At 31.5% G+C, this 22,201-nt stretch overlaps 4 protein-coding genes across 6 annotated transcripts; 3 read left to right on the top strand and 1 right to left on the bottom strand.

The window, feature by feature from the left end:
* Nucleotides 1-452: 452 nt before the first annotated feature.
* On the top strand, nucleotides 453-4,027 carry Bma-mppa-1 (Peptidase M16 inactive domain containing protein; the record flags this gene model as incomplete). The annotated part of the gene is made up of 12 exons (XM_043074853.1): nucleotides 453-514; nucleotides 868-946; nucleotides 1,085-1,256; nucleotides 1,505-1,584; nucleotides 1,792-1,977; nucleotides 2,076-2,168; nucleotides 2,306-2,435; nucleotides 2,686-2,837; nucleotides 2,992-3,203; nucleotides 3,280-3,370; nucleotides 3,455-3,662; nucleotides 3,855-4,027. 12 exons carry the CDS (start codon nucleotides 453-455, stop codon nucleotides 4,025-4,027), a joined length of 1,638 nt encoding a protein of 545 aa, XP_042930787.1.
* A 5,193-nt stretch (nucleotides 4,028-9,220) lies between these two features.
* Bm8115 (Zinc finger, C2H2 type family protein) lies at nucleotides 9,221-14,275 on the top strand (the record flags this gene model as incomplete). 2 transcript variants are annotated; one of them, XM_043074851.1, is made up of 18 exons in its annotated part: nucleotides 9,221-9,375; nucleotides 9,525-9,658; nucleotides 9,894-10,087; nucleotides 10,378-10,548; nucleotides 10,639-10,841; nucleotides 10,939-11,056; nucleotides 11,165-11,314; nucleotides 11,387-11,494; nucleotides 11,625-11,696; nucleotides 11,771-11,893; nucleotides 12,109-12,219; nucleotides 12,317-12,399; nucleotides 12,538-12,762; nucleotides 12,855-12,951; nucleotides 13,042-13,114; nucleotides 13,198-13,343; nucleotides 13,509-13,691; nucleotides 14,234-14,275. In XM_043074851.1, 18 exons carry the CDS (start codon nucleotides 9,221-9,223, stop codon nucleotides 14,273-14,275), a joined length of 2,388 nt encoding a protein of 795 aa, XP_042930785.1. The 2 variants fall into 2 exon arrangements, with proteins under 2 accessions (XP_042930785.1, XP_042930786.1); XM_043074852.1 differs by having other exon boundaries at nucleotides 12,109-12,240.
* Nucleotides 14,276-17,325: 3,050 nt separating this feature from the next.
* Nucleotides 17,326-19,182, top strand: Bma-glrx-10.1 (Glutaredoxin family protein; the record flags this gene model as incomplete). 2 transcript variants are annotated; one of them, XM_001893053.2, is made up of 5 exons in its annotated part: nucleotides 17,326-17,328; nucleotides 17,455-17,564; nucleotides 17,959-18,052; nucleotides 18,732-18,864; nucleotides 19,166-19,182. In XM_001893053.2, the coding sequence occupies 5 exons, from the start codon at nucleotides 17,326-17,328 to the stop codon at nucleotides 19,180-19,182; spliced, it is 357 nt and encodes a 118-aa protein (XP_001893088.2). The 2 variants fall into 2 exon arrangements, with proteins under 2 accessions (XP_001893088.2, XP_042930784.1); XM_043074850.1 differs by lacking the exons at nucleotides 17,326-17,328; nucleotides 17,455-17,564 and having other exon boundaries at nucleotides 17,990-18,052.
* A 518-nt stretch (nucleotides 19,183-19,700) lies between these two features.
* Bm6999 (uncharacterized protein) lies at nucleotides 19,701-21,998 on the bottom strand (the record flags this gene model as incomplete). Its single annotated transcript, XM_001893052.2, has 7 exons — nucleotides 19,701-19,953; nucleotides 20,088-20,295; nucleotides 20,551-20,647; nucleotides 20,889-21,051; nucleotides 21,231-21,349; nucleotides 21,542-21,704; nucleotides 21,910-21,998. 7 exons carry the CDS (start codon nucleotides 21,996-21,998, stop codon nucleotides 19,701-19,703), a joined length of 1,092 nt encoding a protein of 363 aa, XP_001893087.1.
* Between the last annotated feature and the right edge of the window lie 203 nt (nucleotides 21,999-22,201).

Genomic DNA, 22,201 nt, shown 5'->3' with positions numbered 1-22,201 from the left:
AAAATCTGAGAGCTTTAAAATTTCAAACATTTCCCATGTGTCATCCCATTTAGATTTTTCACACTATCAGGCTGTAAAAGAGAATTTAGGTCATAGAAGTATCTCCTGTTCTCGGTCACAGAATTAGTCTATATGTTATTAGATGGTGAGGAACAATGGCTAAAGTTTGTAAAGGATTTAGCTGATTGTTGAAGTTCATTCTTATTCGTAATCTTCTGCAGTGTTATTCTTTCTTAAAAGTTGGAAAATTATTCTTCCTCGAGAGTTAAACCTTGATAATTTTGCCATTCTCATAAAAGATAATTGCTTTACATAGTATAACGATATAAGCTGTGCTTTTATAAACATATTAAATTAAAGGCAGTGTTTGATACTTTGGAACTGAATATTTTTTTTTAATTTTTGCATTTCTTGATTTACATAGAGTAAATTTTTGTTTCAAAATTTAGACAATGGTACGGCCGAAATTTCGTGCTATTTTGTCAAAAGTTCTGCAAGAAATGTCGCATATAAGGTAATCTTGAAATTTTCAATTTCAAATAGGATCAAGTAGAGGAATTCATATAGTCCCTTGTAATTACAGTTTGATAATGTCGTTGGATAACAGTAGATGGATTTCTAGAGTAATTTTTACCAGAAGCATTATGAGAGACTTTGCGAGTTAAATATAATTTATGGGATTCTTTGTCCTGTCCTTCACCGAACGCTTTTTTGTCATACTAACGAAGTACCACCTACAATAAATTTAATTACGCACAGTCTCATCATTTTCTGTCTTTGACAATTTTTATTGTTAAATCATTCCTAAACTCAAATGTTAGCATTTTATCAAATGTGCACAATATATAATGGTATCATTTGTTACAGGAATTTCTCTTCGAAAGGGAAGAGGGGATCAATAACTTCACATTATGCTACTGCTTCTCCACTTATAGGAAAATTTGATGTATGTTTTCTTTTCTTATTGTAAAATTTAATTAGTCACATAATCATTTAAGCAATTTATCGGATCTTTAAAAGTAAAGAAGGAGCTGTAAGTTGGTATGGAAGATTCAAGTTTTCAACTATGGACCTATTTTTGCAGATTTCTGTTGATGTCAATAACGTGTCATTACGGGAGCCAGTACCAGGACTTTCAGAAGCAAAATATTTAAAGCAAACTGACGTTAAACCATTCGATACAAAATTAACATTATTAGAAAATGGGCTTAAAGTAGCTACTGAACCTCACTATGGAATGTACTGCACTGTTGGAGGTTTGTTCAGTTTTTTTCAAGTGAATATAACTGCATAAGTTCAAACAGAATCAGCACTCACCCAATTGGTGTGGCTGAACACAGGTCTTCTGAAACTGATATATTCCATTTGTAGAATTTTTTTATGTCCATGTATTATCTTTTTTTTTTTCAGTTGCTAGATTCCAACGTTTATTAACTTTTTTTTCTTTTTTTTAAAATTAAAATTGGTAATTTGTCATGGCATATTTTTAAAAATGGCTTTACAGTTGCCATAGACGCTGGTTCACGTTATGAAGTTGGCTATCCATTCGGCACTTCTCATTTTATCGAAAAACTAGCTTTTACGGTAAATATATACTCACGCAGCTATATTTGTTTGCAGTTCAAATTTCACTGAAAACTTAACTTTCCTGCTCCTTCTGCCACTTCATTAAAAACTATCCCCATTTCGTGAAGAATGATTGGAGTACGAACAAATTCTAATGCTTTTTGTGCAAACGCAATGATATATTCAGAATAAAAAAATGATCGAACTAGATAAGCCTTGTTTTAGGGTACACCATCTTTTCCAAGTAAGGAGGATTTGTTCCGTTTGTTAGAACGGCGTGGTGCTTTAATTGATTGTCAGTCAACGAAAGATACGTTTGTTTACGCATCTTCATGCCAAGTCGATGGTTTCTCTGATGTAATAAGATTGATTGCTGATTCCGTGCAAAGACCAATTATTAACTCAAATGACGTAAAATTTTAATATTAAATATAAGCTGTTGAGGCGAGCAATTTTTAAGATTGCATGCATTCTTTGTAACACTCGAATAATATGACAAAATTTTACAGATAGAAGATGCTCGATTAATTATTGATTTCGAAAATAAAGATATGAATTCAAAACTAGAATGCGAGCCTTTACTTACCGACTGGATACATGCTGTAATTTTTTTATATTTTGACGAATTAATAAAAGTAAACCAATTTTGTGTGAGCTAAAATGCAGTGAATTGAAACCATGTGATTTAGGCTAAACTGTCATTCTGTAAGGTATGAATTATTAACTTTTCTTTTTGCAGGCAGCTTATAACAGTAATACTCTGGGTTTCTCCAGATATTGCCCCGAGGAAAACATAATGAACATAAATCAAGAACATATTTATACATTCATGAAGCAGTACTATAAACCAAACCGCATAGTAGTTGCCGGTAAATATTTTATTTTTTAAACGTCTCATTTTTTGCTGAGTCTTTTTTCTTACTGGTGATACCATGTAAGCATCTTATCATGATTAGACATCTGATAAACTGGCCTATTATAATATAAATACATACTTCACAGCACAACTTTTTAAAATGTTCAACATTTGTTCCAAAATTTTCATACGATGATGGTTTAATGGGTACAATTTTCCAACCAAATGCATTGTACTCATCATATTACTCTTAAAATTTGCAGGTGTTGGTGTTGATCATGATGCTTTAGTTTCTTTATCTAGAGAACTTTTCGATGATTCGAAAACCGCTTGGGCGGAAGATCCGTCACTACTTCTCGAAAAAATGCCTCCACCAGATGATTCACTTGCGCAATATACGGGTGGAGAAAAACTTGTAAGCTTGGTTATTAATATGTATGCCAGTTTCAGTTTTACCACATGTTTTATCGCACATGACTCATACTACCTTAATATATTACTAAATATCGTCTATGGATTCAAATAGTTATGATTTAAAGACATAAAAGGCTGAAAATTTGTCATTCCAGATTGCAAAGGATCTCAGCTCTCTAGCCCTTGGTCCAACTCCGTATCCTAATCTTGCTCACTTTGTTATTGGTTTCGAAAGTTGCGGTTATCTTGATGATGATTTTGTAGCTTTTTGCGTTCTACAGTCATTGATGGGAGGAGGAGGTAGTTTTAGTGCTGGTGGACCTGGTAAAGGAATGTACACAAGGTTATACGTTGACGTCTTAAACAGGTATGAGTTTATTTTATTTTGTCCTAAAATTTATTGCTATGTGTTTTTAAAGTTTTCCCAAAATATCGTATTTCAGGTATCATTGGATGTATAATGCGACAGCTTATAACCATGCTTACAAAGAATCTGGAATTTTCCACATTCAAGCATCTAGCGATCCATCACGGGTTCGATTTTCTGCATAATTTGCTAATTTTTGTCTAATGTGTACATAGTCTTTTTTTTTTTTTCATTTTTAAATCAATTTTTAGATTGATGAGACAGCTCAAGTGATCATTGAACAGTTTTTGCGGCTGCCCGAAGGAGCAGACAAACAAGAATTGGCTCGGGCTAAAACTCAGTTGAAAAGTCAGCTGATGATGAATTTAGAAGTGCGACCTGTTATGTTTGAAGATTTGGCTCGGCAAGTTCTGGGGCATGGTTACCGGCGAAAACCGAGTGAATATGTTGAAAAAATCGGTAATTGGTGTTTATGTATTTTGAATGATATTCGTTTGAAATACGGACCTTCGTTGATGTAATTGTAATTCTTCGATGTTAATTTAGAATTTTGAGAAGTCGATCTTTGTATTCTGACCTAAGGCAAGATTTGATTCAAATAGGTTTATGTTGGACTTAATGACGCGTGTCTTAAAAGTATGCATTTATCAGATCGAATAACAGATAAGGATATCAAGAAGATAGCAGAACGTATGTTGTCGAAACGTCCTTCTGTTGTTGGTTATGGTGATATTAAGCGTGTTCCACGTTATGAATTAGTTGACAAATGTGTGGCAAAGCGACATCTTGGAGAGCTCAAGTCAAAAGGATTTTTTCGTTTCTAAAATGATTTAGGTGCATTTCAGAACATATTGGTACGGATACCGTGAAATGCTGATTTGTTCTGTTTAAAATTTCTTTAAAATAATTGCATCTTTTTTTCACAATATTTATTCAACATTCATTTTTATCCACAATTTTCTTCTAAGTATGTGAACCTATTATTGGCAGTATTTTCACCTCTTTCATGTTGTTGACTTATCAGTTACGACAATGTCTTCTCTACTAACGTATTATTGAAGTTGATGCATTCTTCACACAGGATGACAAAGATTTGATAACGACGAATAGATGCAGCTAGAGTTTTACGGTGTGTTAATAATTCGGTTCCGCAAAGTGATGAAACTAGATTGTGTCAGGGAAGTTCAAATGATGTTATGTTGAAATGTTAATATTTGTAAAAGTTTGTGATCTTCAACTGAATTAGTTCAGTTAAAACAAATGAACTGATAAGAGTAGTATATTAGTATTAAAGATTTATGACTTTATACAGTTGTTGCACATTCTGCATTTTCTTTGGTAATTAATTAATTCTTAGAGAGTATATTTCCGTGTTGTAGAAAACTCTTTGCTTAATAAAAATGTACTTTGATAAAAATGTGAGAATGAAAACACTTCATCCCATCGATGATATAAAACTAACTTAGCTTGTTTTATTTCTGTTCGGGAATCCCTAATTATCGGACGGATAAATAATTTAATCCATAGATTACCTAAAAAAACACTCCTTGATTACCTAAACCTCAGCCAAACATATCTCTCATCTTTCCATTGGTACGATTGTCTGATAAGATCTCACTACTTGGTTATCTTTATTCTTTAAGTGTGTAGTGCGTCGTGTAAAACAAATATTATTCGTGAATAAATTGGAAATGAAAAAAGTTTTTGGATTATACAAGATTTCCGCCTTGCGGAAATATTCTACATTTTAGTATTAATTGCATTCTTTAGATAAAAAAGAGCGGAATTATTTCTTTCCGCCAAAAGACGATTTCTAGGAATTCCTGGTTTGATTGTAGGATGAAACTTAGCAGTATTTACTTGACTTTTAATGTTTGTGAGATTACTTTTTCAGGATCCGAGTTTAGTTATCATTTCCGATTTTCATTTAGTGCAATTGTAAGGCAATACCCAGAATTCCGTTAGCTCCTTTACATTCCAAGTACTGGTTAACACCGAGAAGAACAATGAAGTGCCCAAAATTAATTTCAAGTCCATTTCAGTAGTACAGGCAATTTGCATATTGGAGCTCGCTCGTTGATTACAAACTCCCCGAAAGCGCATAATTTAAATCTCGGAATTTAGTGCGATATGAAGTTGACAAGAACTGAATTACTAGTTTATTCGTGTAATTGTAAAACTAAGTTATTCTTACGTAACTGTGAATTACAAAAAATGTAATGAGTGTAAGAAAAATAATATTTGTCTTTAAGATTCACTTTTTCGATTATGCTCATTAAGCAACACTTTCAACACTGATTGCACGTAGCACTTAATTGTATTGTATAAGACGTTCACACGTTAACATTTGACGTTAACTTACTGAAAAGTGGGAGAGAAAAAGTTATCGAAATTATGCAAAATTAATTTTGGGAATGAGTTCCAAGTAAAAGATTTCTATGACTTTTATTTTGGTACCGATGTCCAATATTGATGAACGTTTTGTGAACATAAAAGTATCTTAGAGTATTAATATTATAGTAGTATTGATCTATTCTGATTAACAACGACGCAATGGCCACTTTAAGACAAAAACTACTGAATAAACAAAATTTCCTTCTGCAATTTCGGGACTACTTATCAATTTTTCTCCCCGAGAAACTCTCATAAGCTTCTGATAGGTATTTCCATTGCCAAACTTTTGAGTATTCCGAGTAGGTCTCCACTTTCCGGAACACCAGTTTTTAACGGTTAGCATAGATTATTAATATATGTATGAAATAGTTATTTTCTCCCACTTCGATAATATCAGTGTCCCCGTTTAAATAACGGGATCGATTTAATTTTCAATCAAACTTTTTCTATTTATCTTTTTCATTTCTTCCAAATATTCCATACGTAGAGTGTAAATTGTTCTAAATCATAAAATTCTAATTCATGTAAGACTGTTTTAAGATTGATTGGTTAAATAGTATAAAATATGTATTTCTTCATTCGATAACATTATGTTTTACGCTTTTTCACTTATTGTTAAATAATTGACATCGAAGTTTGTGATAGAAATGTGGCGGATGAGGGGAGAAAGGAAATGAAGGATAGGAGTGGACAAGGGTCAACTCTTACCTATGTTTTCTTGATGGCATTATGCAGCAGTTGGAGTGATTATCGCTTACCTTAACTTAATATTCCATATTATATATATACATATTTAACGTAATATTTTATATTCGTTTATTTGATCGGCAACTATATGTAGTTATTGCTGGTGATGCCATATACTGATTCTTTATTCCTGTCAATTCCATATTACTTATTTAATTTATCTGCTGCATTGCAAAATTTTATTTCCTGACAGATGATGAATGTGAAATATGTAAAAGTGTTATGCAATATAATAACTCTACTGTCAATACTAAAAATTTATACTTCTTTGGCTAAAAAATCTTCCATCCCACTTTTGTAACTTTATATGCGAATTATTGATTCCAGTACTTCAGCAATAAAATTCCAATTATTTTTCATCCCCGATTACAATTTACTCTAACATTTCTTCTGTATCCACCAGTGCTTTTTTCCCTCCTCCTCCTCCTCCTCCTCTTTGTATGTTGTATAGTGTTTCAAATGATTATCGTTTGTCGTACAATGGTTTATTACACAACAGTATGTACCAATTCTCTTTATGCAATTAGCTTTACCGATAATACTTCAACTTTGACCAGTTAATCAATGAGTTAAAAATTACTGCTACCTTCATTACTGTTATTAGTTGAATTATAGAATGAATAAAAAAATAGAAGAAATAGTGATACTTGCCCGACAAAATATATCAAATCATTATTATGAAAATTACTTCTCTGAATACTTTATCATCTTTCTTCATATTATACCTTCATTATTTCAAATATTAACATATAGTTTAGATTGATATGCAACTTCATTTACCATTTCAATTTAATTTTCTACTGAAATGTATTCAACTCCAACAAACAATTTCGAAGATGAAATCCACACTGCTACAAATAAGTTATGAAGCAAATATCGTAATGATTGATATTGGTGCAGAAATATCGACTTTTTGGGACATTTCAAGATTCATAATAATTGCGCAAATTTGAATTTTTGTAACTTACTGCAGCCTAACACTCTCCCTCTCTCTCCCCTTCTCCCTCTCTCTTTCTCATTCTCTTTTTTTCATCATCCTTTTTATTGTTACTCTAAGAGAATTATGATAGGTTATCTTAGAAAAATATGGTAATTGTGTCAGATGTTTAACAACCTTATCTATTGTTACGTCTGATAATTCGATTTGTGTAATTTCAGTTAACTTTTAAATTCCGAATTTTGAGCAAATTTTTCTCTTTTGAAAAAAAAAAAAAAAAAAAAAAAAAAGAAAATAAGTGCAAAATGAAATGAAACGAATAATTCTTCAGATTTGTTTGCAAGAAAATTCCTCGATCAATTTTTTACATTTCTTGTGATTCCGTGACACTAATGTTTATTTGTAGCCAAGATAGATATATTATCAATTTTTGCTTATAACCAGAAAAAAAAAATATTCGATCATTCGGCATACAAAAAACATTTGCATTGTATATTTTTATTCAACTAATTTACTAACAAGTAAACTACTGATTTTTCTTTTTCTTTTTTTTTGTTGTAATTAAAGAATTGATAAGAATACATTTATCTTTACCACAGCAAAATATGGATAAGATTGGGAACTCTTCACTAAAAATCTACATACTATTAGCATAGACTTTTTTTTCGTTCTTTGAAGCACGTTTAATGCTAACTGGAAATTTGTGCAACAATTTATCGATCATAATTTTCCATAAAATCCACTTTTTGATTTCTCCTTTTATTAATTATGATTCATGTTAAATGTATACTTATTAGGAATCGTTTTCTTTCTATGATTGATCATTAAGATAATCATAATTTACTTATATTGTAATTTATGATAACCTTGAACGACATATCGCCTATCAATATTATCATTCAGGAAACATCTACAATGAGTTTTTATTTCAGATGTAATAGCATGGATTTCAGGCTCAAATTTCTTTGTAATTCTTTGCTCATATTAATCGTATCAACAATATCACTTCAACATTCATACTTCTGCTCTATTTTATTCCATCTTTACATTTAACGGTTTATTTTCATTAGTTTAATTAATCTCAATAATTGAAACTATTTTTAATTTTTTGAAAACATTCACTTCTATTGTATTGTAACAGTTAATTAGGTCGTCCAAATGCTTATTACTTTGATTTAATACGTAAATAACTGGCATTATTTGTGAAATGAATAACATTACTCTAATTTACTTGATTAATTTCATGATAAGGATGGAAAGAGGTCACTTTACCTATCCAAATCTTATGGATTCTTATTGATATCCACTGCCATTTTAATCTTAGTGCATTTTTCTTTTTTCAATTCCAGAATACTTCTATTTCCAGAATTTATTCTGGTCATGTCGTATCTTCCGTTCTTGTCCTGTTGATTAAGTTATGCATATTCAACATTCCCTCTTTTGCAGTGCGGTGTTTATTTTGCTTTCATTAGCGAATAAAACATACCTTTACGATTTCCTGAAATTTAATTCGTCTTTATTCATATCGAACCGTATTCCTCTCTTCCGGAAATCCTCACTTGCATAGTACAAATTCCGATTTACCGAGATTGGTATACGGTAAGTTGATCGCACGTCGCAGTATGAAATCATAATATCCCGGGGTATATATCTTCAGTAATGCCTTAGAATTTCTATTTTTCGGGTGATTTTCATGGTGTATTTTGTACAGAGAAATGTAATTATTACAAAACCGTAGGAAAAAGAAAGGAAATGAGTCAATTCAGGTAAATATACCAAAATTTTGACTAAAAATTGTTGAGAATTAAATAAGCATTCGTTAGTATAAGATGTTTTGGGTCTTTTATTTTTTTTGGAAATCAAATTAAAGCTACTTTTTTTTTTTTTTGTTTCTCTAGTCTTTTGCAAATATCAATAATATCAACGAGTACAAAGAGATATGTCGCGAAGTGTTGATGATTTGGGCCTTCAACAACCTTCTATACCAACCGGAAGATTGGATGGTGTTATTGGTTTAATAGATATATACAACAATTCTACCGCTGAAGTGAGATATTTATTGGCAAACGAATGCAGTATTGTTCTCGAATGTCGGTAAGTTCATTTTTAATATTATTTGAGGATTTGCAGTTATTTGTGTCAATAGTTTGATTTAGTTTGCAAGTTGTGTTGTGTAAGCTTTTTTTATTTTTCCGAAATTAATTGTAAAATGAAAGTTTTGATTTTCGGTGGTAGCATTATAGTTGTTGCGGCAATTTTTTTCGTGATTATTTGGACTATGTGACGCATAAACGTTTCTATTGTCGTATGTCATGTTCAACTGCTGCATCGGCCTTCTGTACTGCTGCCCTAGAGTTTGCCGAAAAAGCACTTGCAGGTAAACACTTTTTGAAAAGAAGAAATATAGGGGATGTTATTCAATTCAAAAATTATATTTCCAAAAATCACTGAAGTTACTGTCAATTAAAATTAAGACACACTAAAAGTGAATCTTTCTATAGTTATACTTATTTATTAGATATTAAGTAAGGAAATCTTGTAGTTTAAAAGGTATATGAAATAGCGGTAGGAACTAAAAATGATATACTTACAATAGAAATAATCCATTTCAGAACTTCGAGACGGCGACCAAAGTAAAAAGGAAAGAACATTACAGCAGCAAAACAGAGGAGAGGCAGGAACATCGTCTGGCACAAAAACCGAATCACAGCCTCTAAAACGCACCAAAACTAATTTCAAACGTACGAATTTTAGCCATGTCGTCAAACACTCAAAACAGTGTTCATTACCGCTGTCGAACACGGAAGTTAGTCCACTTATAGCAACCAGTTAAACCTTGTATTAGCTATCTTGCGGCGCGATATCTGTGTGCGGCGGAATGATAGATTAGAAATTCAAGTCGGTAATTAGGTTAGATCCATTCCGTATGGATTTGTTTACAGCACAATTTGGAATTATACACACTTCCCCGTATCTCTTGTGGCATGGCAACAACAGCAGGGCTGCATGTAACTTTTTCGAAATAGTAGGATGGAATTGAAAAAATTGAATTAAAAAAAATTTAAACCAAAATATGAATGAGGTAAACCTTTCGAGATCATGGAATCAATCCCTCATGCATTGGTAACAGTGGATACGGTACCAGCAGATCGTGTTGCGGTTGTTATTCCCCAGGACAATTCAAGTCGATATCGAGAAATGAATTTGCGAAATCGTAAAGGTGATAGCGCAAAGAATGGTGTCGCTCGGAAAGTCGGAACGGAAGAAGTATTTTATTTTGTTTTTGTTTCTTTTTTTTTTTTTGGAGATCAATTTGCATGGCTTGCAAATCTTTTTAATGTTTTTTTGCAATTTCAGCTTAAAATCTTGGAACGTATGGGCAAATATCAAGCAATGATGGTTGATTTGAGCTTGCTTACTTGCTCACACAGTGACTGCAAGGAAAAACAACCGTTTTCATCACTCTTCACGTTTGCATATCATCTTACTGTAAAACATAATCGCCGTGCTACATCGAACAAGCGAATCCCATGTTATCTGTGTGATTTTGAATCTCAGACGTACGTGTTGTTGCTGATTATAAATATTCAAATGCATCTTGTGACACTTATCTATAGCTGCAAAGATCTTTGTCATACACTGTTGCTAATATTTCAGTTACACTGCACTGATCGATCATCTGAAAAGTGCGCACGAACACTATTATCAAGAACACGTTACAGCACGTTTGACATCAGAAGAACTTAAACGAGGCCGAAAGGGAAAGCAGGCAAAGGTAGAAATTATTTTGCTTTTACTTGTTACCTATAGTTTAAGCTTGATACACAGCTGTAATAAAGCTTTAACAGACTTTCATTAATCTTCTGGAAATTTTTTCTTTAAGATAGTACTAATGCGGGGACGAAGCTTGAGTCCATTATCCGATGATTTTCTTGAGACGGAAGAGTCGTCTGATGGATCGGAAGAGATTGGGTATGACTCAGCTCCTGTACTAGAACTGATGGCAAATATGGAGGCTGAAAATATTGAATTGGTATATTTTGTCACTGTAACTATTTTTTTAGGATCACCGTTATGTCTTTCATAACACAGGTATAACTTCCAGGCAGTAAAGGATCGTGTGGATTACATCATTGCGGTTGTGTGTGGTGATGTCGAAAAGGCTCCATTGTTGGAGGACAGCAAATATGAGTTAAATGCACAAGATTTATCTGTAAGTTGTGTGATTCATTTTAAGGAATGTTTTAACTGCATAAACGGGAGAGAAAACGGGAACCTAAACATTGGTAGAAAAAAGTTTGAATGAAACAAGATATGAGAGATAAAGATAGTTTCGAATTTAGAATGAATCTTCTTCGAGGTTGCAAGTACGATCGAAAGAGCGTCCACATCTTAGTTACGGAAAGACGGAGCAGGTTTGTTTTAACGTTGCACTAATTTTTCGAAAAGTTATACTGCAAACATTAGCAGGAAAAAATCCGTTTTTAAGTTTGCAAAATTGGATCCGTCAGTTTCGAAAAAGAAAAAGGATGTGCCTTCGATTCGCCTTCGCACAGCGCGTAAACGAATGGTGGAAAATATATCGACTGGTCAAGTATCTGGTTTCTGCAAGGTATGCATCTAAGAAGTCATAAGACAACAACTAAGGAACATTTAGCAGTTGCAGTCATTGGAAAGGAGAAATTGGACCGTAAACAACGTCCATCACGTCAACATTGTAAATCAAATTGTTTTGGGAAAACTATTTAGATCTTAAATAATATTCCGGTACTGAACATTGTTTTTTGCTGTGCGCCAACTACGTATTATAAACTTGATTTTTTCAAGACTTCGGAAGGAAATGACGATAACAAGAAGCACGAGACTGAACAGCCGAAGAAACGTGGTAGAGAAAGTAAACCGAAACCAAAAGCTGGGCACACACCGAAGAAAGATGATGTGAGTGGAAATAGTGACGAAGTATGTATCTGGTCACTGCTGCATCGTCAATGACATATATATGTGGTTATGCAAAATTTTTTTTTTTTTTTTTCAGGCTGAAGATAGTCGTAAACGACGCCCTTCACGTCATCGTCGTAAACCAAATTGGATTGATGAAAACTATGTTACCGGTTTTAAGTAATGATTCTGTTATTAAAGATTTTTTTTTTTTTTTTATGCACTTGTATATTATTATAAACTTGTTATGAGTTTCTGAAATACAGTAATGCTGAGATTTTTATTTTTCATAACTTCATGTTCATTTATGAAATTTAGAAACAAACGCATTCATCGAGATGACGATGATATAGATTTGGAATATGCACAGCCAAGGAATCAAAGTCGATCGCCATCAGGGACCCAACCAAAATGTGTTAAAAGTGCGAATAGTCGACGCTCAACACCTACTGAACCTTCTAGTGCCATTCCTGGTATTCAGTCGGAGGCAAGCAGCGAAGAAACATCGAACTCTTCGACTCCTGCGCCAAATGAAAACGCATAGTTAGTTCTCAGACATTGTGATATGTTTTTGATCTGTCTCATGCTTAGCAATCTAAGACAAATCTTAGAAAAATTCTATTTGTTTGTTATAGCAGCGTTGCGAGCAATAGCCACGAATTGAACGATGGTGCAGTACAATCGCCGCTTCCCTTATCTTCAACTGGTGCGGAATGTGCCAAAGATATAATGGTAGTGTTTTCGTTATTAATTTACTACTAATGTTTTCGACCATTAATATGACTTATCAATTTGTTGTTGACATTTCGCTGCTACTTTCAGACCAAAAAAACTTGTCGTTTACAGTATACTCCACGAGCTCGAAGGATGAAATATGGAGATGATTTGTTGTCTGGTTAGTCATACTTTTATGATGATGATCTATATCATAGAACGTGAATATATGGGAATTCTTGCTAGAAATAAAGGGAATTGCAGATGGAAAAGAAATGGCCTCGAAAGATACAAGGGGACAGACAACAAGTGCCAGCACAAACGTAACATCAGTTGATGGGCGTCCTGCGTCGCAGTCTCGTCGCAAGCAAGATCTTTCAACAATCCGAGAAAATAATGATGAAGTTATGGTGGGTTGATTATTTCCCTGATAAAAAACAACTCAAAAAAATGAAACTTTAGTGCATCAACTGGCAATGTTCATTTGACACTGTGACATTAATTTCATGTTCAAATCAGTCTGCGGGAATTTGAGAAAATTTTTTTTTCTTGCACTTTTTTAAAATTTTCTTCAGATTGTACGCTATTCAAATGGTGAAGCATCTCTTCCAAAGGATCTCTCAGAAATTCCTGTCTACCTTACTGAAACACAGCGTGATCTTTTTTTCTCGTTCATCCGTCCTGCTTCACCTTCAAATGATGGCGCATCAAATACTCATAATCGCATACAATGTGGTGACATTATTGCGAGCATATCAGTTAGTCTTACTAATGAAAATTCTAGAAAATTGTTTGGAGTTGTTCCTATTTTAATTCTTGAAAAGACACTTCTGGAATACTTTCAAGTAAAGGAGAAGCCTTATACCAACATAAACTAGTGCGTATCATTACTCTGTTGTGCATTACTCTTCATAGAATTCCTGGCCATTCATGTTGGTATTACGAAGGTTTCGTTTTATTTGATTAATTTTGGGGATGGGATTGCTACCGCTTCATTTATTTAAAGACCAAATTATAATAAGGCAACTGCATGTTATGAGTTGTTTGCACATTGCTCACAATGTGGATGTGATTCATTTTCCTTTTGCGATATATTCACATGCAATATAAGCAGTGAAATAAATTTCATCTTGCATCAACAGATTATTTACTGCTAGGCAATGTTTTGTAATACAGAGACAAGTTGAAGTAACCTACTATATTTAAATATTCAGAGTTCTTCAGTGTTATTTTATTAATTTTATCAGAAACATATCTCTATTCTTTTGTCAGGAATACTTTTCATGCAAAAATATTTTAGGAGTGCGAAGCAACCACTAAATACATTTCAAAAGCGCGATGATCTATATAAAATTCATTGAGAGGATTGCGATAAAGTGCAAGTGACCTTTGTCAACCTCTCTCTGATGCATGGAAAGTAGTTTGTTTGGTAGCTAATTTACGAAATGTTGTGCTATATAGTTTATGTTGTGTTGCTAGTAACAGATAGTTTGTCTCTGTCTTGAATATATATATATGTAGCAGTTTGTATAAAAGTTGTTAATTAGCAGGTCTAATTATGTAGAGATTAGCTGTTTGTATTTCGTACTGTTCTGCTTTTGTAGAGTATACTGTAATAATATCTTGATTAATATTAGTTGCTGATAACGGGTATCATCCAGTGTTGGATTTTAATGCGTTGTTGGACTAAATTTTACTAGTTTTCTTATCCAGAAAAATATTAGGAAAGGACTAAGATTAAGATATTGTGGAATAAGACTGATGGTTGAAATGACGAGTTATGCCTTTTGTTCTGTTACTATCACTATTAGTGTGTTTTTTTTTTTTTATTGGTATAACTAATACTAATAGTGTTTTTGGATGTGATACATCATCGAGTGATAGTTATTGTCACTGAGCAATTGTGATTGCAATCCTTCGTCTTATTTAATCTTTCTTTTTATTACTAGTAATTAGTAGGAAATATATGATGAATATTGTGAGAGTTTGATTTCTTCTATCTAAAATTTTGTATTTCAAATAACTGTATCTATCTTATGAAAAATTTTTTATTACATTTTTGTATTTTTCCATAATTTGTGAAGATCGTTTTGTAATTAGTGTTACTATCATTGCCTTGTTATTTCTTTGAAGCAAAAAATTGATGAAATATTTTTAAGTCAAATTAGAAGAAAAAAGAAGGATAGATTGCTGCAATTGCAAATGGAAAGAAATAAAAGGATTTTAAAAAATAAAAGAAGCATTGTCGTTCGCTGTTTGATTAGCAAATAAATTATTCATGTTTTATTCGATAGGAAAGTAAAGAATAGTAAGCAGAGGATGTTATTGAGGAGAAAGGAATTAGTTGAATGAAAAATGGATGGGAACAAATGAATGGTTGGAGTAGGGTACTCTTTTTTTTTTTTTTTTTTGCAACAAGGAATGATAAAAATTAGTTGGCGTATTTACCAAATTTCATTCCTTACAGTTAATTCATTGATTTAAAATTTTCGTGCTGCAGTGAAATCTGTTGCAAAAGGCGAAAATTATTAAACAAGTTCCTATGTTGATATTCTTTCAATAACTTTGTAAAAAATGATTTCCTTTCTATAAGTTATTGAATGCTTCTATTCCTAAATATTATGATTTACTAACTTTAGCACGAGTTATAATTAATTTTTATAGTGAAATTTAAAGCAATTTTCTTTCTGATTTTTTTAAGAGCAGTTTCTCTTTCAGCAAAGTTCGCCTACGAGGAAGACATCGGAAGAAATTTCGAAATTGCCATAGAAACTTGTTCTTTATAATGTCACCACCGTTCAATTCCATTATAAGTAAGATTTTAGTGAAGATGTGTTCAACACTCATCAAACATTGAGTACGTCAAGAATATAAACATGCTAAGAACATGCTGAATTTGCAAATATATTTCGACTTTTTAACTTTTTTCTGATAATTTTATATCAATGTATGGTATTATTAGTTTTCTTTTCGTTTTTTCTTTTATTTCAGGACAAAAAAAAAAATTTTTCTAACTTTTGAAACTTTTGCAGTTTTTCTTCCTTAAACCCATTCATGTGTTTAAAACGTAGCTTTTCCATGAAATAATTAAATTGAAACAAAAATTTGCCTAATTAAATTGATCATTGAATGTTACTGCTAATCAATAATATGTGTATGTGCATTTTATCACACTGAAAATCATTGTATTTCATACTTTTTTTCGTCTCATATTAAATGCACAGATTATTTAACACAATTTTTTTTTTTTTTTTTTTAGGTGTATGAATTTTAGTTTCGTCTGAAATTTTATTTCGTGAGGTTAATTTTTCTTAATTGAAGTTGAAGTTAATTAACTCGAAATGTTTGATAATTGAAATTTTAGCCATACTCAACAAAATTATGTTTTCAACAGTACTTGATTATTTGCGTAGATTGAAGTATCATTAATTTTAATTTATCCTTTTAAAAAAAGAAAAAAGCAATCATTTATGCTTTTTTGTTGCTAGTGATGATTACATATAATTATTAGAATAAATAATTTTCGTGCTTCAGTTTAACTCAGTACTGTTATTTTCATTCTTTCTTCCATTAATGGCTCAGTTAGCTGTGAGATAAAATTGTATTATGCTACATTTAAAAAATGACACTGCTAACCGTAAATCATTGTAATCTTAATCAAGTTATTAGATGTTCTAAAACTTAAATCGTTATTGCAGATATTTTCGTGGAGTACGGTTGGTTGATATTGGGAACTCTTATAGTATTTCACTTTGTGTATAAAAAATTCATCTTATCGTTCTATCAAGATATTCAACAGAGAAAGGAGCTAGAAAGAAGGAAAAAATTTGGTCTGATGTGTTCATTTTATTCATTTTTAATAAGCAAATTATATCCATTTTATAAATTTTATAATTTTTGAGTCGAAATTGCGAAAAAAAAAAACGAAGCCGTAAAACAAATTCTTGATAGATTATCATGTGCTGTTTTGAGAAAGTTTCTTTATGACAAGTTTTTAGAGAAATGGTTATTAGAGCTTATTGATATCATTCTCAGTAATGATGTATTTTGTTACTGATAGCAATAGTTAAATAAAAACTGATCTTTTTTTTTTTTTTCAATTATGCAGAAATTCGAAATCATCCATTCTTGTTGGATCATACGTTTTCAGTAATTATTCTTAATAAAATATATTTAATTTATTATGGATAAGCAATTTTTTCATTAAAAAAATATCTTAAATTGGAAAAAATTTCGCGATGTTTAAAAAATATTTTGGACGCTGAACTACAAGAAGCATACGGTAATCGTATACGAATAGCTCGTGAAAAAGCTCAACAGGAATTGAATAATAAAGTAGTCGAAGTACATAAACATTTGAAAGTAAAGAAACAAGAGCATCTACAAGGAATTATGGTAATATTTATTATAAATATTGCGTTATTAGTTTTTATTTTATTGGAATATTTCATCAAGTAATAAAGAAAATGAATTAATATTACAAATAATACTAGGATTAAGTTAATCGTTCAATTATTTCAGACATCATCAGGAACATCGAATGTAAATATAGATCCATACACATTTGTTACCAGTTTAACAAAATCAACTCCGGTTGTTATTTTTAGTAAAAGCTATTGCCCATATTGCAAGTATGTTTTGATTATTTGTAACTATTTCTGCAACAAAAATCATGATCGTGATTATAAATTCATTTTGCTTATTACATTAGGCTAATATTATGATAAATATGGGATAATAACGAAACATGACAACAAATATATTTCGTTAATTTGAGTAAATCAAAAAGATGTCGCTACTATTGAAAGTCACTGAAAGTCTAATCAATAAATGGAACAACTTGTTTAAAAAATTTTTTCATTTAAATGAAAGAAATTTCTTCTGGGTGCTAATTTACAATTATGCTTGGTATGCAGTTTCGTTTCAAGCCTAAAGGTCACTCATTGTACTTATGACGCGAAAATGTTTTATTATTATTACTTTTTATTTTACACATAAAATTTCCTCACATTTTTGTCAATTCAGGAATGCAAAGCGAGCACTAAGTACATTTCGGATGCGCGGTGATTTATATAAAATTATTGAACTGGACGAAAGAGAGGATTGCGATAAAATCCAGGTGAGCTTTGTCAACTTCATTACGTTACGTGGAAAGTACTTCGTTTAATAACAGATTTATTAAATGTTGTTGTGCTATTGTATTGTTAGTAATTTATTACTAACAAATAATTTGTTCCATCACATATATATTTGTCTATTATAAAAAGAAATACTTAAAAGAATAGATTCAATCAACAAATAATTAAACAATTTAACCAATAAAATAATAAAATTAATAATAGAACCGAAAGAAGAATGTACCTGGAATAGAGAATTAGCAGTAAGGATAGTCGGAAACCTTACGAGGTTTATCTTGTATGCCAGCAAAATGCATAAGAAAAAAATTATATTAGTGCGAACGAAGAAAAAAACGAAAAAAAATGACAATCATAATAAACCATCAAAAGAAACACAATGCAACATATAAAAATGAAACACATAAGGCGATCATAAACAAAAACCTCAAAAAATACCGTAAACAGCATCTAATCATTAAAATATAGTGAAAATAAGCCACAAAATACGAACAGTACTGGATCCGACCTAGCTACTCTTAAAATAAATATATGCCTGAACGGTTTGTATAAAAGTTGTTAACAGACCTGACTATGCGGAGACTAATGTTTATATTTTTTATTACTTATTGTCGTTTGTTTCTTTCTTTTCTTTTTTTTCTTTTTTTTTTTTTTTTTTTTTAGGATATATTACTGCAGTTAACAGGAGCCAGATCAGTTCCACGTGTTTTTATTGGTGGAAAATGCATTGGAGGTGGTGATGACACGGTAGCTGCACAAAAGGATGGACGTCTAGAAAAATTGTTGAAAGAAGCCGGTACGAGTTGATTTTAATAATTGTTCATATAACATTAAACATTTATTGAAACTGAAACTAAACATTTGTAATGATGATTTAATCTGAGTGTTTGGGAGTTTTCTTTGTTGTTGCACTAAATTTTACGATTTCTAGTCATCCAAAAATATTTTTTTTTCTTTATTTATAAACAAAAAGATTAGAAACTACTGGGACTGTTGCAGAAATAAGATTGGTTAACTGGAATGATTGATTGTACTTTTATCCTAATATTATGAGCACGTATTCTTGTCATACAATTGCAACCTTTGCTTTTTTTCAGGTGCGATACAGAAATGAATATATGATGCATAAAATGCAATCGAGTGATATTTTTTATCATCGAATATATATGCTTTTTTTTCTATTACTTTATATTTTATAGGAAAAAAAAAAATGTAATGTGAAGCATTTAACAGGGAAAAAATGTGTAATGCGAAAAAACAGAAATCATTCTGCCAAATGCAAGCTTTTCCAAAGCTTTTAACTTTTTTATGAGACAGCCATAGTTCATTCTAAAAATGGAGCTATGATAATTGGAAACCTACTTTCCCAGTGAGAAATAAAAGAGGAAGAATGGATCTCATTTGTCAGAGTTTAGGAATTTCCAAGTTAGTAAATGACAATGAAAACATGATGAATCTATAATCTATAGTTCGTTAGAATTAACTTGAAATTTGTTTAAAATTGTTTCTTAAAGAAGAAATGATTGATATGAAGTATATTCACCCTATTTGGTTGAGATAGGGAAGTAATAAAAACAAAAAATATCTGAACTTCGTTCGATTTCATGTAATCTAATTTGCATTTTAACATACTTATTCATCTTTATTCGTATAATCCTGTAAAAGATCAATATCTAAACAGTGATTACGTAGTTTGTTGTTGCGAAACATATCAGTGAACGATTTAGCTCCTCTATCAATATCCCACCGTTCGACTCGTTGTCCAGCAATATAGCTTTGAAAACGAATATCATTAGACTGACAAATATCCAACAACACTTTCTGTATGTTATCCGATGGTCCATCTTTTAGATTGAAAATTTCGACATAAGAATAATCGCCTGTCCTGCAATTTTTCATAGAATTGTACCCTGATGATACTTCTGAAATTATTTTTGGTACAAGTAAAGACATTACTGAGTGTTGTATTCAGTGTAGGCTTAGATAGTCTAAACGAAATATAGTTTCTGAAGAACACACTTGTTTAACCAGTACAGCAGATAGTCAGCAACATAGTGAATTTGTGTAGCACTTTCCAAGATTAGATTGCACAATGCCAATTTCATTGCACCATCTGCATCTCGTGCTAATGGATTCAATACTCCCGGTGTGTCCACTATATATATTGGTGGTTGATCAAAAATTCGTACACGATTTTGAACACGTACTGTTACTCCTGGTCTACTACCTCAAATTTTTAAAATCACTTTTTTTTCAAACGATATTTACATTATAGCAGTTGTGTAATTATTGAACTGCAAACAATCTAATTACTAAATTAATTAGACAACATGATGCTCTCTGATAAATGCTTCTTAACTACGAAACGTAATCCCCATCAAATATCGTTTTAAATTCTCAAACAGTCTGACTCACTAAAAAAAAGTTTTCTAATATGTCTTATAGTAGTAGTAATTTCGAAATGATCTAAGAAATGGTTTACCTTCCTCAACAGCCTTCTGATTATTCCCAAGATTGGTTAGTCGTAGTGAGTTAATCAGTGACGATTTGCCAACATTAGGAATGCCTACTATCATAACCTAAAACATAAGAAGTTTTTTACACATCAAAGCAAGATTAAGTAAAAATATTAAGAACTCAAAACATGCGTTGACTCTTGAATTATGCTTAATTACGATATTCTTTAATAGTTGCTGATAGCTGACTATTAATAGGCGAAAATTTTCAATGACAGCAGTAAAATTACTTATTTCAACAATAAATTTTTTAACAGCTGGTTGATTATAGTTTTAAATAATGAGACATAACGGGAACATCAACCTGGTATTCTGTCTTTACGGTTCGATTGAAACGTGGTTCTTCACGAAGACATCGTAACATCATATTTTGTAAGTCTACGAGTGGTTTCTTGAGACGTTTTTTACAGTTTGTCCATACTAAATTCGTTATACCGTTATCACGATAATAATCTTCGATTGGTTTTCTTAAAATGCAACTTCATAACAGTTGAAGAAAGAAAAATGAGTGAAATCATTTATGATAAGATCAGAATTTGAATCCATTTTAACAGATTACACTTTAACTCATGTATTCTAGCAAAGTTAAGAAGATCTGGAACACTATGAACACTTATGTAAGTATTCAGAAAATTTCATAACAAACCTTAAATTCTCATTAATAAGATCCATTTTATTCATTACAAGAATATGTGGTCTTACGGCATATAAAGACGAATAAAACTGAGGATTACGTCCAGTGATTGGCACTCGAGCATCATGTACCTAGAAATTCAAAAAAAAAAAAAAAAAAAAATTGGGATTCGACATCAGATTTGAAAAATGAACTGCTTGAAACACTTATCCATGCTACAACTGTGAAGCATAGGTTCATCATCAGAAGAGATAATAGTTTTGTAGAAGGGAGTAACAATTCTTTAAGAGTAGTAACTCAGACTATTTAAAGTACCTACTTACTTCAATGATAAGATCAACTGTTCTCAATTTACCAATCATACGTTTCAACTGTACAGACATATGCATGGGAAACCAGACACGGAAATCAAATTTCACAGGCAACTGATAACGTTCTCGACATTGTACCCTTGGCATTTCACTCGATGTGTCACAACTCTTACGTCTAAATAAATCGAGAAATCATGCAAATAGAATACAAGAAGCAGTAAATTCTGAAGAGTTTAAAGGGAAAATGCGCAGAAAATCTCACCATCGTCATTCTTTTCAATAATAACAATCAATAGCCATTTTTAGAAAAATTCTAAATTATCTGAGGCCAGCAACCTTTGTACAAAAACTCCTAAAAAATCAAGTAACAGAAAACGAACCTTCCTGTGTGGTTCAGAAATGTCAAATTTAGACTGATAGATCGATCCCATACATACATAAAATACTGTTGTTGTCTTACTAACCACATCCTACACAAAAATTCGAAAATCACACTGTTTTAACCATTTCTGCTTCCTACAAATCGCTATTTGTAATTTCTTCCAATACCGCAAAAAAAAAAAAAAAAAAATTAATCCATTATTCCAAGAAACTGTCACTTTCTTTTCATTTATTAGGAAATAGAAAAGATGGAAACTAGAAAAAATAATTTCCTGAATGGGAAGTCAGTGA

This window comes from Brugia malayi (assembly GCF_000002995.4).
Source record: "Brugia malayi strain FR3 genome assembly, contig: Bm_v4_ChrX_scaffold_001, whole genome shotgun sequence".
NCBI classification, from domain to species: Eukaryota; Metazoa; Nematoda; class Chromadorea; order Rhabditida; family Onchocercidae; genus Brugia; species Brugia malayi.
The sequence above is the reverse complement of the archived record's forward strand: the minus strand, read 5'-3'. Positions and strand labels throughout refer to the sequence as shown.